The sequence below is a fragment of the Lagenorhynchus albirostris genome, chromosome 2, assembly GCF_949774975.1.
Source record: "Lagenorhynchus albirostris chromosome 2, mLagAlb1.1, whole genome shotgun sequence".
NCBI classification, from domain to species: Eukaryota; Metazoa; Chordata; class Mammalia; order Artiodactyla; family Delphinidae; genus Lagenorhynchus; species Lagenorhynchus albirostris.
This window is the reverse complement of record NC_083096.1, coordinates 89,753,569-89,771,568: the sequence shown is the minus strand read 5'-3', so window position 1 is coordinate 89,771,568 and position 18,000 is coordinate 89,753,569. Positions and strand designations below refer to the sequence as shown.

The 18,000-nt window shown below is 58.0% G+C and overlaps 1 protein-coding gene across 6 annotated transcripts in view; it reads left to right on the top strand.

Moving 5' to 3' along the window:
• The first annotated feature begins 1,540 nt into the window (after positions 1–1,540).
• Positions 1,541–18,000, top strand: part of KCNC4 (potassium voltage-gated channel subfamily C member 4) — a 75,005-nt gene continuing 58,545 nt past the window's right edge. For 4 of the 6 annotated variants that reach the window (XM_060139398.1, XM_060139395.1, XM_060139397.1 and 1 more), the window contains exons 1-3: positions 1,541–3,248; positions 14,170–15,106; positions 17,120–17,323. In XM_060139398.1, coding sequence (XP_059995381.1) covers positions 2,580–3,248; positions 14,170–15,106; positions 17,120–17,323 — 1,810 coding nt within the window. In that variant the 5' untranslated portion in view covers positions 1,541–2,579. The remainder of the gene's footprint in view (positions 3,249–14,169; positions 15,107–17,119; positions 17,324–18,000) is intronic. The other 2 variants (XM_060139400.1, XM_060139399.1) reach the window with 2 other exon arrangements.

The window sequence follows — 18,000 nt, the reverse complement described above, 5'->3', positions numbered from 1 at the left end:
GGACGCTATTTACCTCTTCTGCATGTTAGTACAGATCACAGATCATCATCATTATTTTGGTTTTCTGACTTCATTAATGACAAGATTTTGCTTATAAGAATTCCCCATATTTGTACTGGGCTTCTATTCTAACCTCTCCTCAGAGCACCCCCAAGCCCCTGTCTTGTTTCTCCCAATATAGCCAGGTACTGCCTGATCTGGAAAACAGATGATGCACAGGTGTCCAGGGAAGGTGTGTTAATCACCTTGCATTTCTGCTTTAAAATCCTTCTTACGGTGATCTGGACAGACATGGAGGCTTGCCTGAAACTGTAAAAAAAAAAATTTGTTTTTAATTAAAAACAAAGAGGATTAATTTAAAGATGTGGAAGAGGTCTGGACTTAAAAACAAATTAAAAAAATGAATCTGGACATTGCTCTTGGGATGAGGCCAATGAAGTCGGGCTAGTGCCTAATGTTTTGGGTACAGCAGCTTCTCAATCACTTAGCAAACAGGTTCTCAGAGGCAGGCACTGTGGGAGCTATTAAGGTGAAAAAGCAGTCCGGACTGGAAGAGCTCAGGGTCAGAGAGGGGAGATGAGACAGGAAAAGGGCAAAGTCAGCTTGCAGTGAGTGAAACAGTAGAACCAGGAGGTTGCTCCCTAATAGCAACCTATTAAGCCTATTAAGCCGTGGCTCCCTAATAAGGCACGGCTTTAACCTAATGATCTTTCAGGGCAACCTGCCCCACACCCATAACAGCGCCAAGGCTACGGTTTCCTTCCGCCCGCCTAAACCAGGAGATGCTTCTCTGCCCAAGGCCGCCGGGTCCCTTATTCCACCGCGGGGGCTTCGGTGACTGTGACAGAGGCCGCAAGCATAGAGACCACGGGGATCTTGGGCCCAGTTGGGGGCGGAGTCGTCAGGAGGCCCTAACACAGTGTCTGGGGGAGGAGGGGGCAGCCTCCTCCTAGCGACACTGTCTCTCCGCTCTTTCTTCCCCGGCCTCCAGTCAGCCACAATTAACCGGCAACAAAGCGATCAGCTTGGTGGGGACGAGGCAACAGGAGCTGCCAGAAGGGGCGGGAGCAGGTCAGAAGTCAGGGGTCGAGAGCGCTTAGGTGGCAGCCGGACTGCAGTGGGAGGAGCTCTGGGCTCGGGGGAGGCGGGGAGCCGGGCCGAAGGGGGCGGGAGGGGACGGCGGCGGAGGCGCGCAAGGCGTGCAGGCGGCGAGGGGGTTACACGCCTTGGCTTAGCTTGGCTCCGCTCGGCTCCGCGGAGGAAGGCAGAGCTCGGCCGCCGGGGCCCTGCAGCGAGCCGGGTCGGCCCCACGCCACGCCCCGCCCACTCCGCTCCGCGGAGGGCGCACCCGGGCGAGGCGGCGCCGGGAGGAAAAGGCGCCAGCAGAGAGCGGCGTCCGCTACCAACGCCGGAGGGAGACGGAGAGCGCCCAGAGCCGCAGCCCACCGGCGTGGAGGCAACCCCCGACCCTAGGCCACCTCTCGCCCGCCCCCTGCTGCGGGCCAAGGCCAGCGCCCCTCCCGGAGATGGGTAGACGCGTGGATGGCGTGGCTCTCAGCCCCGCCAGATCGCAGGAGCCAGGCGCCGGGGCGCTGCGCTGAGGCTCCCGCTTGTCGCAGCCCAGGAAGCCTGCAGGTGTCCTTGGCCACTCGGCCACCGCCCGGGAGACTCCTTCGCAGTGCCCAGAGCCCTGCTCCCGGGAGCTGCCCCGCCCCCAAGCTCGGCGCCGCGCAGGACGCCCCGTCCGAGGCCCCCCCGCCCCGGCACGGCCCCCGCAGCGCAGCGCCCAGCGCAGCGCAGCTCCCCGCCGCTGTCGAGCCGCGGACGCAGGACCAGAGGCTCGCTCCTGCGGGCGCGCTTGTTTTCCTTGTGCCGCCTCGCTCTGCGCAGCACCCGCCCGCCCGAACGCCGCGTTCCGCTCCGCCCCGCCCGCCATCCGTGCCCTGCGCTGGATTTATGAATGGGGGGAAGAGGCCACATGCCGCCGCCGCCGCCTTGTGTTGACCGCACGCAGCCCGGGCCCGCGGAGCTCCGGCTGCCGTGAGAGCGCCGGCCCAGCCTCGGCAGCCGCTTGGAGGACTTGTTGCTGCTGCGTTGCTTCCGCCGCCGCCGCCGCAGCTCCCGGGTCTCGGCGCGGACTGGGAGCCAGAGGGTGGCCCGTGTGAGTGTGAGCGCGCGCAGTGCGCCTGGACAGTGCGCTTCCCCGTCTGTTGGGGGGTGCAGGGGGGCGTGTCCCGGGCCCCGAGCGTCTGGGTGTCCAGTGCTAGCGGGGGAAGTGTGTGTGTGCTAGCCCTGACTCCCGGGCGCCTCGCTTGGGTCCTCGGCTCTCCTTTTCCCCTCCTGCCTCCCTCCCCGGCGCTGCCAGCCCAAACCGCAACCACCTGTGCCCGCGAGAAATCCAACTCCTCCCGCTCCGCGCCCCGGGGGGGAGGCAGGGGCAGGGCCACGCCGCAGAGGGGGCCGCCGCGGCCTCCTGCCTCCTCCTGGTCTCCTCCCCCTCCCCCGTCTGACGCTGCCTCCTCTGGAAGGGTGTTTGGAGGGCAGCGGCCGCCCCAAGCCGAAGCCCCGCAGCGCTTCTTATGATCAGCTCGGTGTGTGTCTCCTCCTACCGCGGGCGCAAGTCGGGGAACAAGCCTCCGTCCAAAACATGTCTGAAGGAGGAGATGGCCAAGGGCGAGGCGTCGGAGAAGATCATCATCAACGTGGGCGGCACGCGACATGAGACCTACCGCAGCACCCTGCGCACCCTACCGGGCACCCGCCTCGCCTGGCTGGCCGATCCCGACGGCGGAGGCCGGCCCGCGTCCGATGGCGGTGGTGCAGGCAGCAGCGGCGGCGGTGGCTGCGAGTTCTTCTTCGACCGGCACCCGGGCGTCTTTGCTTACGTGCTCAACTACTACCGCACGGGCAAGCTGCACTGCCCCGCCGACGTGTGCGGGCCTCTGTTTGAGGAGGAGCTCACCTTCTGGGGCATCGACGAGACCGACGTGGAGCCCTGCTGCTGGATGACCTACCGGCAGCACCGCGACGCCGAGGAGGCGCTCGACATCTTCGAGAGCCCAGACGGAGGCGGCGGGGGCGCGGGGCCCGGCGACGAGGCTGGCGACGATGAGCGGGAGCTGGCCCTGCAGCGCCTGGGGCCCCACGAGGGAGGTGCGGGCCCCGGCGCCGGGTCCGGGGGCTGCCGCGGCTGGCAGCCCCGCATGTGGGCGCTCTTCGAGGATCCCTACTCCTCCCGGGCGGCCAGGGTGAGTGGCAGGAGCCTGGGTCTTCTCTCGGACCGAGACTGGCCGACTTTTACCACCACCTCTCTCCCAAATTCCTCTGCTTTCCATGGGCCCCCAGGGGAATCATCCTCGCCCCCAACGCTTCATCAGGAGATTGCACACTTTTGCGCTCCTGACTTACTACTTGGACCTAATCCCAGCTCCTGCTTTAAGGCATCCCCCTCCCAGCGAGTGGGGTGCTCTTAGCTGAGCTCTTCCACCCCCTTCTTCCTGCACAGGTGGCCTCTCTACATCTACCCCCAATTCCTCTGAAGGACAGAGTCCTGGAGAACTGGAGTGGGGCCTTGTGCTGGAGTCAGGCAGGATTTGGGGGAAAAAACTAGAGTGTAAGTGGCTACTGTGGCAGTTCCTTGTGTCCCATCTCGTTGAAATCCTCCCAGCAGCTCAGTGTGCTGGGAACTATGAGTTCTAGAGAAGGGGCCACGGGTTTCAGCCTCTTCAGCCGTAACAGGCAGAACTGGGACCAGAACCCAGGCCTCTCATCCAGGTTTGGGAGAGCCCTTCTTTTTCCCAGGAAGATAAGTCAAGATGCCTGCCCCACGCCACGCCCCTGAGGCTTCCTGGACACCTGGGTTATCCTGGCCTCTGCGGGGATGAGGGGAGAGTCAGACAGGAAGAGCCTAATGTTGCGGGCCCTTGGGGCTCCCGCGGCCAGTGGCCAGCCACAGGCTGCCTGGTGATGGTTCCAGATTTGTTGCCGCTTCTTTCTTTCTACTGCAGCACAAACTGGCTTCCCAGAAAGCCCTGGTTCAGGTTACTGCTTGAAATAGGTGATGGGGATGGGGGCAGGGGGGAGAAGTGTAGGTTGATTTAGGCAAGATCTAGTCCCTTCCCACCATCCCCTCCCCAAGTCAATCCAGTTTCCTCTAACCCGCTTAGGTGGAAGCGGGTAGAGGGGAAGGTAGGCTTGGGCATCTAAAAAGAAAAAAACACCCATGAAGGATGGCTTTAGATTCTTTAAAAAAGAGACCCCTGGGGGTTGGTGTCTGATCTCATGGATGGCAGCCTGAAGCCTGGCTGGGGTCTGTCTGGGAGACAGGAAAGAGCTGCGTGATGTGTTGGTTCTGGGGACTGCCCCCTGCTGTGGAAGCTGGTAGTTTCCTCTGGCATCCCAAGTCGTCATGTTAGTGAGTCTCAGAGCCCTGCCGCACTCCCCAGCACCTCCTGTGCTGGGCCTCAACCCAGTCATGGCAGAAGAAGTTACACTCCCCTCACTCCCCCAGGGGAGGGCAGGAGATTGGGAAACGGGGCTGCAGGGAGGGGCTAGGCTGGCATAAATGCTCTACCAGGGCACATGCATCTCCTGCGTGGAAGAGGAGGGAGGAGCAGAGGGCTCAGTGGCTGAGGCGTACCATCCCAGGGCAGCCACTGGAAGGTGGGGACCTTTTTCTGGGACTGAGAGCAAAGCTAGGGTGCCGCTTCTGTTTGCCCTGGCTGGCTGTGAGTCCCATGGGCTTCTCATGCAGTCCTCTAACCCTGCTACGTGTTCGCTCTTGGCTGTGTGCAGGAGGGCAGAGACAAGTGCAGATCCTTCAGGCTCTTTCGAAGTTGGGGATGGGGGAGGAGAAGGCAGATTTAGCTTGATGGAGTGGGGTAAAGGGGGCAAGCCAGGGAGGCAGGAATGAGATGAGGTGGTTAGGGGCCCTATTACCGAGCATTCTGGGGCCTCTGAGGACTTTTCATCTGCTCAGGTTCCTCCCCCTTCGATTCCAAAGGACTGCACCATCAGTGAGTTTATTTTCTCCTCAACTCACCGCAGAGTGGTCCAGCCGGGGCTCTCTGAGTAAGCTCAGAGCCTGGTTAGCCCCTGGAAATCCTCCAGGAGCCCGAGATACTTGGCCCTTTGGATGTGGAATCACAGCAGCCAGGGCACTCCAGTTGAGGTCAGAAGTTTGGGGCTGGGTTGGGTAAATTCTTCCCACTTAACGAAGAAACCAGGATTCAGGGGTGTTAAGTGTCGTCACAGATCCTTAACTAATAAATAACAGAGCCGGCAAATCACCCCAAGTAGCCTGCCGTCTGGGTGTTAATACTGGTGTGCACAGCCATATGGAGCTTTGGTGGCACTCGTGCCGGAAGGGGCTTGCCTCCTGCTGAGAGGCACAGGCAAAGGCAAGCCTTCGGCTGTTCCTGGGACATACAGGGGAGAATACAAAAGTTTAAAAAATTCATTGATAAACAACCACCATTTATTTAGCGCACCATGCAGTTACTTTGCGTTAATCTCTAATCCTCCCAGTAAACTTACAGCGGAGGTATTATCCCCATTTAATAGACTGAGGCTGTGAGAGGGTAAACAACTTGCCTGAGGTCGCACAGCTAGAGAGCTGTGGGCTGTGACTCAAAGCCAGGGCTCCCTCGCTACCCAGCCCTTGCTCCTCGGGTGATAACATGTTCTTGCCACTGAAGGCGGCTGTTTTTTGAGGTGGATCGTTCGTTACTCTGGTCTGGGAGGTGGCCTGAGATTTTGTACCTCCCGTGGATGACATCAGAAAACCAGGGGCAGTTGGGGACATCAGAAGGGACACTTACTCGGTTATGCCTCCAGGCCTGAGGGTCTGAGGTGCTGGGGTTCTGGGGCTATGCCCGCCCTGCTCTGTTTACACCAGGCCAATAATATCCCCTGCCCCTGTGCTGTCCCCTGGGTCTGTGCACATACCTTCCCTCCCTCGGCCTCCTCCCTCTGCCTCCCTGGAGGAAGAGGGAGGGGCCTGCAGCACTGCGGTGGGCTTGGGGCGCTCACCGAGGGCCAGTAAGGGCAGAGGAGCGGGGCGCTGCCCCGGGCATCTCTTTGCATACAGCAGCTGGTCATTTGAGTAGTGCGTTATGACAGGAACAAAACAGATACAAACGGAAAGTGAATTGAGCTGATTATGGGAGCCTGTTGCCTAGCTACCGGCCTGGCCCGCAGAGCCATTCCTGTTCAGGCAGGCTCCAGCCTGGGTGCTCACCCTGCTCCCTTCACAGCGGCTGGGTCCACGGACAGCTGCTGCTGTGGTTCTGTTCCCATGGCCTGACCTGGGAGCAAGCACAGGAGGCAGGCTGGTCCTGTCCCCCTCTGCCCACTGCCCGTGGTCCCAGGCAGAGGGAGGGCTCAGCAATGGCGAGGGTGGCTTCCCAGACTGAGGCGGACCAGTCAGGGTTTGGGCAGCAACCGGAGCTCTAGGATCAGGCCTTCCTCCTTTTCTGAGGGCAGACAGGAGGCCTGATGAATGGGACCCTGGGACACTCACCTTCCTCATCCCCAGTCTCCAGAGGTCCCAGGGGCTGAGCTGGCTTTAGTCCAGTTATCAGCCCTATTAAGGATGATAGCTCTTCTTTGGCTAAATCAGTACCTAGATTGAGTTTTCTCATGGCGTTTCCCCTCTGAGTAGAGGAGGTGACCCCACGGGATCCCACTGCCCCAAGAGGCAGCTGCAGCCGGGGTTTCACACTGCTTGGGCATCCGCTGTGCCTGTTGGCAGGTGTTGGCACACCTGCACTTTTTTCTAATACCTTATCTGACCCGTGTGAGGCAGGGATTATTAACCTCAGCTTACAGAGAAGGAAACGGAGACCCAGAGGGGCTTGTTCAAGGTCGCATAGCTGGTGGTAGAACTAGGATCCAAGCCCAGATCTTGTGCATCCACGTCTGTGCTTGTCCCCGGCTTCGGCCGCCTCCTGGGGCTTCTGCTTGGAGAGGGCCCCTGACTTCAGGAGGGCCCTTCGGGAGGGGAGGGCCCTTCTGCTCTCCTCCCATCCCTTCCTTCACTTCTCCCTCCAAACTAAAGGCTCTGTCTCCTTGCTCCCTAGAATTGCTCACACCTGAGCTTGCTTTCTCTTTCTTTCCCTCACTGTGGGGCTTTTTATAGGACCAAAAAAAAGGGGGCTTGGTTAAGAGAAGAGACTAGGTGTTCCGTGGCCCAGGCAGAGGAATGAAACTGAGGCCTTCTAGGAAGGACATGCAGAGCTCGCTTCCTGCTCACCCCATCTGAAGGCCCCAGCTTCTCCGGCCTGGGTGTTGCCTGGGACCAGCCAGTCGGTGGGCATGACAGGTTTCTGAGTGAGGGCCAGGACTCGCAGTCCCATGCCCTCCGGGTGAGGAAGGGCCAGGAACCTGAGCCCAGGAGACTGGGTGCCCCAGCTTCCGCAGCACCCTTAGGGTCGCAGTGCCAGCATGCCCCAGGGCAGCCCCTCTACCGCCTTCCCGGGAACAGGAGCAATGTTAGGCCAAGGGCTGCAGGCCTCCCCCCACCCCTGCCCTGAGGCAGCCTCCCAGTCTCCTCCTGGGTTTGTTTTCTGTTTTCCTCTCTTGTTCTGAACAGACCAACATTTGTCTCTGAACATCTTGTCTCTGGATGATGAGGTGTTTCTGTTTGTCTCCGTTTGGGGTGGGGTGTAAAGTGGGGGAAGGGATAAAATAAACTTGGGCTATTTTGGAGAGTTGGGGGAAGAGCAGGCAGGAACGGAGTTAGGCGGCTGGGCCTTGGGAACCGGGAGCCCCCAGGCCCTTCAGCCTGGTCCGCGTCAGCCTGGGATGCTGAGCGCAAGGGTACTCGAGCCAACTTTGTTCCTCGGCAGCCAGCCTGCCACGACCTGGCCCAGCTCCCTGCTGGGCATTTCTCTGGGCTGGGTGAAGGTTACTGGCCCCCGGCAGGGGTCCCCATCAGGCAGCTGGCTTGACCCACCCCTGAGAGCCGCAGAGTCTTGAGAGCCCAGGTGCCTGGAGGGATTCCTAGGCATCCCTTTGTCACCTCTAGTCCCAGTGAGTGAGACTGATGATCTCTCCTCGTGACAGGCTCCCCAGGACCAGGAGAGGGGGCAGGCAGTCACCTTGGCTTCAGTCATTCAGGAAACATTTATTGAGCACTTACTACCTGCCAGACGCCAGGCTGGCCTCTATCAATAGAAAGACGAGTTAGAGGTGGTCCCTGTTCCTAAAGAGAACCACATCAGGTGGAGTAGGTGGCAGTTGGGGAAAACTGAGTGACAAGAAATGGTAATAATAATACAAGGTAGATCAGGAGAGGGGCCACAGTAGTCTTAAAACATGAAGTTCAGTGGAAGGTGAGAGGGGGAAGTGATAAATCCCACCGCTGTGTGCGATGAGGTTTTGTTTGGATGGGGGCTGGTATGCAGGGAAGCTTCAACAAGGAAACAGAAGTTAAACTGGGTAGGCCCTGCGTGATAGTGACTTAGCTTCCTTAAATAATTTTTAGAAGGAAGCCAGTTATAAATAAATATATAAATAAATATTCAGTGTGGGTAGTGCCTAACCATGCAGAGTTAGTGAAGAAGGGAATTTCCTGGCCAGGCGACCAGCCAGAGCAGAGAGAGGACAGCATGGGACAGAAAGTCTAAGGGGCAGGGGTGTTTCGACAGATAGGCAAGAACCTGGAATTGCATTTTTCTGGATAAGTTCTCGGCCGGTGACGTGGACTGGCCTGAATTCCTTCTGGGACTCATGGGCTCTAGGCAGCCACGTGGCCCTGAGAGGCCCCAGGTGGTAGCTTGGCAGGGGCTGGGCATGGTAGAGGCTGGCTCTGACACCGGAACCAGAGGGTCCTGGCTCAGGATGGGAAGGCCCAGGGCCAGCCAGGTTCTGCTCTTGGGCAGCCCATGAAGGGAGAGGAGCTGGGGTCCCTCGGCTGGGACCTGGGCATCATAGTACAGGTCCTCACCCAGGAGCCCAGGGACAGCTTAGAGATGCCTTGCCTGGCAGACTTCCTCTCCTTCCCTGCTTCTCAGCCCGCAGGGCTGCCCACTCCCTTTCCAGCACCACCTGGGCACTAGGATCTCACTTCCCCAGAAGGCTCAGCTCCTTATCCCATCCCCTCAGATCTTCCTCTGCAAGTGTCTTTGGCTGTGTTCTCAAATTTCTCTTCTCCTACACTTCATCCTTAATATAGGTTTTTGGGCATGAGTCTTCTTATGTTTATCTGTCCATCTGTCTCCTTGGCCCTTCCTCCTTGGGCTCCCCTCCCCTGCGCCTGCTGATTGTATGCAGTTCCCAATGACTGGTGTCTGTCACCTCCTCCCCACCCCCCCAACCCAGCCTCTGCCAGATTTCTGAGCCACTCTAGGCTCGGTGCTAAGTTTTACAAACATCATTTCTTTTAATCCTCAAAATAACCTCATAAGATAGGTACTGTTATCCCGTCAATACATGAAGTATGCTGGTAGCCTCAGGGCCTTTGCACTGCCTGTTCCCACTGCCTCTGGAGTTCTGCTGGATCTTCACATAACTCATTCCCTCACTCCTTCAGGTCTCTGCTTCGATGTCACCTTGGCACTGAGGCCTTGCCTGACCACACTATTTGAAATAGCTCCCCTACCCTCACACTTCTTAGCCTCCTTTCTCTTTATTTTTCTCCCTCTTATACCATCTGACATACTCTACTTATTTGTTGACAGTCTCCTTCCACTGGAATGGAAGGTCTAAGGGGCAGGGGTGTTTTGTTTCCTACTGTTCCACAGCACCCAGAACAGTGTCTGGCACATAGTAGGTACTCAGTTTTCCATTTTATGAACAAAGATCCTTAAGGCTCAGAGAGGGTAAGTAACTTGCCCAAGGTCTGGGCAGTAAGTTGCAGAGCCGGACTTGCGTCCAGAAGTGTGTGACTTTACATTACCGCCAAAGACAGTCGTGGGATGAGCTCAGTGAAGGAGGCTGGTCATGGGGCTGGCTCACCAGCTGAAACACCTGGGTCTCTGGAGACAGATGGGTCCCCAACAGGATACAGCCAGCCAGTGTGAGGGGCCCAAGGGAGCAGGAAGCTCGAAGGAGTAGCACTGTCCTTCAGAGAGGCTAGGACCCTCCTGTATCCTCCCAGCTGGCAGGAGAGGGGCTGCTGCTGGCCGAACTAGTCCACACAAGCGGTCTTCTGCTTGGGCAGTTTCGGTTTTTGTTTTCTTTGGCTGCACCGTGCGGCATGCGGTATGCCAGTTTCCCCTCCAGGGATCGAACCCACGCCCACCGCAGTGGAAGCGGAGAGTCTTAGCCACTGGACCGCCAGGGAAGTCCCTGCTTGGGCAGTGTTGACTTCCAGCAGAATCCATGCCTCTGTCCCCACACAGTGGAAAGAACGGAGAGCTTCGGCCATGGGAACCAGGCAGGTCACTTCTCCCCAGGTCTCAGTTTCATCACCTATAAAACAGCAGAAAGGGAACTGAATTCAATGACCTTCCGAGTCCCTTTCTCTTCTGTGAAGCAAAGGCTTTGTGATATTTTGGGCTCCAGATCCAACTCGTCCTCAGAAGCTGCGCGCGGGTGTTCACGGAGGCCCCCTCGCCTCCTCAGCTCTGTCACCATTTATTGAGCACTTACTGTATGCCAGGCACTTGCTGTGTAGAAGCTCATTTAATCCTACAGTAACACTAGTGGGGGCACTAGTAGTGTCCCATTTTGTAGCGAGGAAACAGGCACAGAGTTCACCGTCTCCCTCACTGAGTAGCAGTGCCGGGATGAGGCACCCAGGCAGCTGACCCCAGGGCTCCTTAGCTCTCCTTTGTCCTCAGTCTCAGCTCCCCGAGGCTGCACAGCCCCATGTGTGGCAGGGGCCGATGGGGAGCGCTCTGAGGGGCCCTGCCAGCCTCGCAGGATGGGCCAGCGTTGGGGGGTGGGGGCACTGGATAGGAGGCTCAGGTGTGAGGCCTTGACCTCTGAGCTGGGCGATGCTGCTGCAGCCGCCGCCTCCTCGCTGGTCCCTTTCAGGTCCCAGTCAAGGGTTGAAAGCAGAATGAAAGCAGTATCCCTGCCACGAAAGGGAAAAGCCCCGGTGAAAGGCACCGATTGCAAGCAGGGCCACCACTTACAAAATAACTTGGCTTGGGGAATAATTTAGGGCCCTGAAGGGGTACCTGTAACTTCGGGACCCACCTGGGGCAGCCTGCCAGAGCACAGGCCACTGCATCTATCACCGCTCGGCCTTAGGTCTACCTGTCTGCTCAGGGAGTGAGGGCTTCCTGGGACCAGCCTGGAGGGGCCACAAGGGAGACTGAGGCCCCGTGTAGGTTTCATCAGGGAGGAGTGGATTGTCCCCATCTGTTTGGTCAGAGAGGCCAAGAGGAAAGAGCTCTGAGCTGTGCGTCAAGAGACCTGGCCTCAGTTTAATCCTCAACAAGTCATTTGCCCTGTCTCGTGCCTCTGTTGCCCCTGAGAAATGGACACATGTGGCCCCCCTTTCCCTGTCCGCATCCTCTGAGAGGGTGGCAGTGAGGGGTAGAAGTGAGTAGATGGGATGGTTCTGTGTTTAAAAAAAAAAAAAAATGAGTGAACACTGCAGGAATTCAGGGGGTTGTTCCCTAATGCAGGAGGGAGGAGTGGTTTGCACCCACTGGGCCTGCTGCAGAAGGAGCCCTTGGGGTGGACTTGAGGAAGGCACCTTGGCCCTGCTGGTGAGAGAGTGGCCCTGGCCACAGCACCCGCCCTGCCCTCCCCTCCCCTCCCCGCGCCCTCTACGCAGCCGTGGCAGCTCTTCCTGAACTTGTTTTTCCAAATCACCAATTAACTTCACGCTGGGCTCCCAGGTGGGCCAACTCTGCTGGCTAACTTTTCCTCAGAAGAGCACCAGCTTCTGCTTCCCAGGCTTCCTGGCAGATCTGGGATGTGCTGACCCCACCCCTGACCCCAATGCCCTCTGCGTGGGAGGGCGGTGCCGGGACTCGGGGTTCCCCGCGTCACCGTGGCCACTGGACAGGTGCCTCCACCGCCTCATCTCTGGATGGCCCTCGAGAGCCCATAGGCTGGAGCTATTTGCCTAATGCCCATGTCAACGTGTATTGTCTTGACAGCCCATTTCTCAGGGGAAGAAAACTGAAACCAGCAAGGGAACTTGAAATTCACCTTCATGGGGGGGGGGCGGGAGGGGTTGGGGCCGGGGGGGGGGCGGAGAAGCAGGCAAGAGAAGCTCCAGGCAGAGTTGTCAGGTGGAAAAGCGTGTCTGTGGTCTGCTACCCTGCTTCTCCTAACTTGCCGTTATCTGATCAACCTGTCCGTGTTCAAGTACAAATAAGTCTTACTGTGTGGCGGGTGTCTGTCCCAAGCCAAAGGTACACATTCCTAAGAGTGAAATAGCAGTCATCAGGGAGCTGGCTGGGAGCAGTATTGGTAATTCAGAGAAGACTTTCCTGGGTCTGTGAATTGACCCTGCCTGGGAGGTGTGAAGAGAAGGTACGGCCCCTGAGTTAAACAGTGCTGAGTTCAAGTCTGGTTTCCATCCCTTCCAGGCTGTGTGACCTTAGGCAAGTATATAACCTCTCTGATCTTCAGTTCCTCCTTTGGAAAATGGGATAATGGGGCCTACCTCACAGGAAGGACTGAAGGTGATAACACGTATAGAGTGCCCAAGTATGCCAGGCACAGAATAGATGGGTAATGAATGTTCATTCCCAAAGTTCCCTCCTCAGACTCGCTCCTGCTCCAGACGCCCTTGGAGGTGCTACTTGCTTCATTTTCCCAGATCCCCCTGTATTCTCCACTGGTGTTTTGCAGTACTAAGAAGAAGTTGTGCCCACCCACCTCACCCGTCTTGGTGCAGACTCCCAGGGAGGAAAGCATCTCTGAGAGGCATCATTAGACGGGGCAATGCCATGGCCAGGTGGAAATCAGAGTGGGGCAGGCAATGGGGGTTGCCAAGGGGTCGTGGGGCCACAGTCCTCCCTCATCTATCAGCTCAGCCCGCTGCTCAGGGAGGAAGCCCATCCCCACCCACCAAGCAGGACAGAAAACAGCAGGGGGCATGGACACCAGCAAGGAGCACCCTGACAGTGGTGAATGGCATCACATGAATAACAGATGAAGGCTCCGTAATTGGTGTTATTACACATGCATTTCATCTCCATTCATAATGATTGGACACTTAAACCCAGCCGTTCCTCTGCTGAGTGCTGCTGTCATCATTCTAGCCGAGATCCCAGCAGCTGTCCAGATCAGCTGTTGTCACACTCTGATCCCAATGGGTGCAGTTTATTTTTTGTTGGCGCTCAGTGTCCCAGGAAATGTCAGTTCTCGGGAAGGGGAGGGTGGCTATTCTGGGCAGACTACCCTGTCTCCTGCCCCGGAGCAGGTTGTCTTTCTTCAGACGCTTCTCACTGTCTGGGCAGTCGGCTCAGACATCCTAGGGTGAGAGGCAGGCAGGAGGGGCTGGGACTTGGGGCTTGAGGAGGTGGGTCATGGCCGGAGCTTAATAGGTAGAATGCCAGCCCCCTGCCTCTAGGCATATCCCTTAATGTAGTGGCCTTGCAATTTAGTGTGTATCAGAATTACCTGGAAGATTGTTGAAACATTACTGGACCCTCCGCCCAGCATTTGTCATTCAGTAGGTTGGGGTGGGGCCCGAGGCTTTGCATTTCTAACTAGTTCCCAGGTGATGCTTACGCTGGTGGTCCAGGTCACTTTACTGCCTTAAAGCCTAGTTACTTGAGGTGTGGTCTGTGGGCAAGCAGCCTCACCTGAAAGCTTGTTAGAAATGCAGAATCACAGGCCCTGCCCCAGACCTCCTGAATCAGAATGGCATTTTAACAAGGTTCCTGGAGGATTTATACAGCCATTACAGTTTGAGAAGCCTCAAAGCACGATCAGGTTAGAGGTGGGCAGAGCTAGGCAGTAGGCAGGGCCAGGCAGCTATAGTCCTCTGTTCAGTTCCTTCCAGCTAAAGGCAGCCTCTAACTTCTGTGCACCATGACAAGGATTGGGACGTACTGCCTTAAAGCACGCAAGCAGAGGGATGAAGACCCTTTGGGGAGGGAATTCCAGCCCCTGACTGTGTACCTTAATCCCACCTCTCACCACCTAACAGACTGCCTGGTGACCCACGGCCCCTCCCTCTACGGGCCGAGGGCCCAGTCCCTGCTGGGTGCATCTGTCCGTGACAGCTGCCTTCACTCTCCTCCCCGCCCATAGGTGGTGGCCTTTGCCTCTCTCTTCTTCATCCTGGTGTCCATCACCACCTTCTGCCTGGAGACGCACGAGGCCTTCAACATCGACCGCAACGTGACGGAGATCCACAGGGTGGGGAATACTACCAGTGTGCGCTTCCGGCGGGAGGTGGAAACGGAGCCCATCCTGACCTACATCGAGGGAGTGTGCGTACTGTGGTTCACGCTGGAGTTCCTGGTGCGCATCGTGTGCTGCCCCGACACGCTGGACTTCGTTAAGAACCTGCTCAACATCATCGACTTCGTGGCCATCCTGCCCTTCTACCTGGAGGTGGGGCTGAGCGGCCTGTCGTCCAAGGCGGCTCGCGACGTTCTGGGCTTCCTGCGCGTCGTGCGCTTCGTGCGCATCCTGCGCATCTTCAAGCTTACGCGCCACTTCGTGGGGCTGCGCGTGCTGGGCCACACCCTGCGCGCCAGCACCAACGAGTTCCTGCTGCTCATCATCTTCCTGGCCCTGGGCGTGCTTATCTTCGCCACCATGATCTACTACGCGGAGCGCATCGGCGCCAGGCCTTCCGACCCGCGGGGCAATGATCACACCGACTTCAAGAACATCCCCATCGGCTTCTGGTGGGCCGTGGTCACCATGACGACGCTGGGCTACGGGGACATGTACCCCAAGACGTGGTCAGGCATGCTGGTGGGGGCGCTGTGTGCACTGGCCGGCGTGCTCACCATTGCCATGCCCGTGCCTGTCATTGTCAACAACTTCGGCATGTACTACTCTCTGGCCATGGCCAAGCAGAAGCTGCCCAAGAAACGGAAGAAGCACGTACCTCGGCCGCCCCAGCTGGAGTCGCCCATTTACTGCAAGTCGCAGGAAACCTCGCCCAGGGACAGTACCTACAGTGATGCCAGCCCCCCTGCCCCAGAAGAGGGTGTGGTTGAGAGGAAACGGGCAGGTGAGATTGGGGGTTGGGAAGGAAAGCCACCTCTCCCCCAGTGGCCAGGGGAGTTCCCAGGTGAAACTCAGCCCTTGGAACTTGGGATTGTGCTTTTATTGCTCTGGGCTTCCCGAAATATAAGGCGTGCCTTTATGAGGGCACAGTATGGAGGCTGAGTATCTATTCTCTGATAGCTTCCTGAACATCAGGCTCTGTGGAGTGAGTATCCCCCTAAATTTAGGCTGCTCTGGGCAGTGCGTGGGGCTGTAAATTAGAAGCCTGGGTTTCTAATCCCATCTTGGCCATTGTGCTGTGTGCCACAGGCCAGTCACTCACCCTCTCTGGGCATAGACTCCTCACCTGTAAAACGGGAATGCTGTCAATGTCTTACCCCGACTTTGACGAGACCCAAACGAATGATGGACATGAAAGTGCCTGAAGAAGTTAAAACCACGTTACAAATATCGGGCGCTGTCTTTATTAGCTGGAGAGTCGGGCAGCTGTTCTTCTGAGGAGAGTCAACACATGAATCATTTCTTTCCAAACGTTCCAGTCTAGTGTCTCTTGGCCTGATAAATGTGATAACGTAATGGCAGTGGGAGTCTGCCTTCTGTTTGGCACAAGCTAGTCTGAGTCCTGGGCTCGGGGTTTAACATGGGACGGAAGGGAACCAAGAGGGAGCAGCCCAGGCAGTGTTGGGAGAGGGGAGAGGAAAGGTGGAAGAAACTGGTAGCTGCATCCTGGAACGGGAGGACCTGAGGGTCTGCATCGTGCTCTTCAAGGATGAGAAAGGCCACCCCAGGAAAGCTTGCTTCTACCTGAGTCAAGAGTGAAAGGAAATTGGCTTCACCCGCAGCAGCGTGAAGTTAGGTTGGAGAGTGGGAACCCAACTGTTAGGTACGGGATGGGCTCCTGAGGGAGGTATGGGATTCCTAGCATGGGGGGGGCCGTCAGATGCCAGGCCGTTGGGGAGCGGGGCGTGGGGTGGTGCCAGGAGACTAAGGGAGCAGCTCCTGTCTCGGCTCTGGGGGCAAAGTGGGACTCGTCCTTGTGGGGAGGTGCCTGACTTGGGACATTCACCTGGGCCTGCTGGTGGGTGCCCATCCTACGTGCTGGGGCCACTCACTCCCTGGGGCCATTCAAGGGCCCGGGCCTTTCAAAGACCTTGATGGAGCAGTACCCATTAGGCCCCCCTCTTCTCCCCCACCAAGATGGTACCCTCTTCCCCAATCCCTGAACATAAATCTCCCAGCCAGTACCCCAGGGAATTTCAGCTCTACCCTGAGGTCCATTCAGGGCTCAGAGAGAGTAACTTAATATCAAAATGTACAAGTCCCTAGGCTGGCTCCGCAATACCTACGGCGCCACGAGCCGTTCCTCAGCCTGACCCTAACTGCTCGGTCACGAAAGGGCATCCCTGGCCACTGCCTTCAGACCAAGGAGCGCCCCTTCTCCAGATCCCAGGGCTCGGCTTCATCTGTGCTGCTGCATGCCTGGCGGAGCAGGGGTGGGACTAGAGCCCACAGGAGTAGGAGCTGAATTGCAGCCTCTTCCCCTCGGGGTCCTCCCCAGACACAGGGGAGCCCCGAGAGCACAGGGCTTTAAATCCTTCAGGCACTGACTCTGGCTTGGATGCCTGGTGAACAAGTGCCTTCGGGTGGTCCAGGAAGACAGCTGCGGACGCCACACTAAACAGTTTAGCCCTGGCAGTGCTACCCTCACCCCAACAAGCCAGACATTCTCCTAGGGAATGCAAACTCATCCGCGTGTCAGCCTGAGCCAGACCCAGGGCAGAAGCCGACTCTGCTGCCTGCCTTGGACTGATCTCAAAGGGCCAACTTGGGGAATCCCTGCTTTTAGGGTATCTGTGGCCCTGGCCGAGGCTGGGAGGGAAGCCTGCATCCTGTCCCCTGCCCCCCAGGACCAGACCCACTCCCTGGCTCCGGCAACACTCTCCCCTCGGGTTGGGTAAGTGATGCTTTAGGTCTGGGATTAGCCCTCATGCAGCCTTCCTTCTGTCTGCCCCTTTAGACTCCAAGCAGAACGGCGATGCCAGCGCGGTGCTCTCAGACGAGGAGGGAGCCGGCCTCACCCAGCCCCTGGCCTCCGCCCGCACTCCGGAGGAGCGCCGGGCCCTGCGACGCTCCGGCACCCGAGACAGAAACAAGAAGGCAGCTGCCTGCTTCCTGCTCAGCGCTGGGGACTTTGCCTGTGCCGATGGTAGTGTCCGGAAAGGTATGGCTCCCCAGGCTGGGCAGGGGGTTAGCCCCCATGGAGCTGAGTCTCCCCAGTGTCCCCCATGGAGCTTGAGGTCTCCTCCTCCTCTGAGGCCATGGACACCATCTCCTCTGCCTCGGATGCACCCTCGCTTTTAGAATGGGTCCCCTGATATTCCAGTTCCTGGATTAGAAAGGCCTGCAGCATCCCCAGAAGATACACAGAGCCCCCTGGGTTCCCCCAGGGGAAGACAAGTGCTAGAGGGTGAGGGGACCCCAGATCGAGGCTCCTGCCGCCCCCTCCATTTTATTGCCTCTCTTCCTCCGGTTCCTGCTGTGGTCTTCAGGCCTGGCTCCTCATGGCCATTGCCAGCCTTCCCCTAGGCCTCCCTTAAACACAGCTCAGGCTTCCCCAGGTAAGTAGTCCTGGGAGATGCCAACACACTCAGGAGTCAGGGTAAGAGCGGGGTGCTGGTGTGAGGTCTTCAGAGAGCCTGGCTCAGGCCCACCTCCTCCGTCTTGCACTGGGGGTTCTGCAGCCGAAATCTGCAAGCCCCTGAGATGGAACTGTTCACTCCGGGTAGAGCCAGAAGGGTGACCAGGGGGAGGGGTGGACAGGGAGAGTGGTTCCCCTCTGAAGTGCGTTCTGAAGGATTTGGCAAGTTCAAGGGAAGGCTGAAATGCCATCAGCAGACC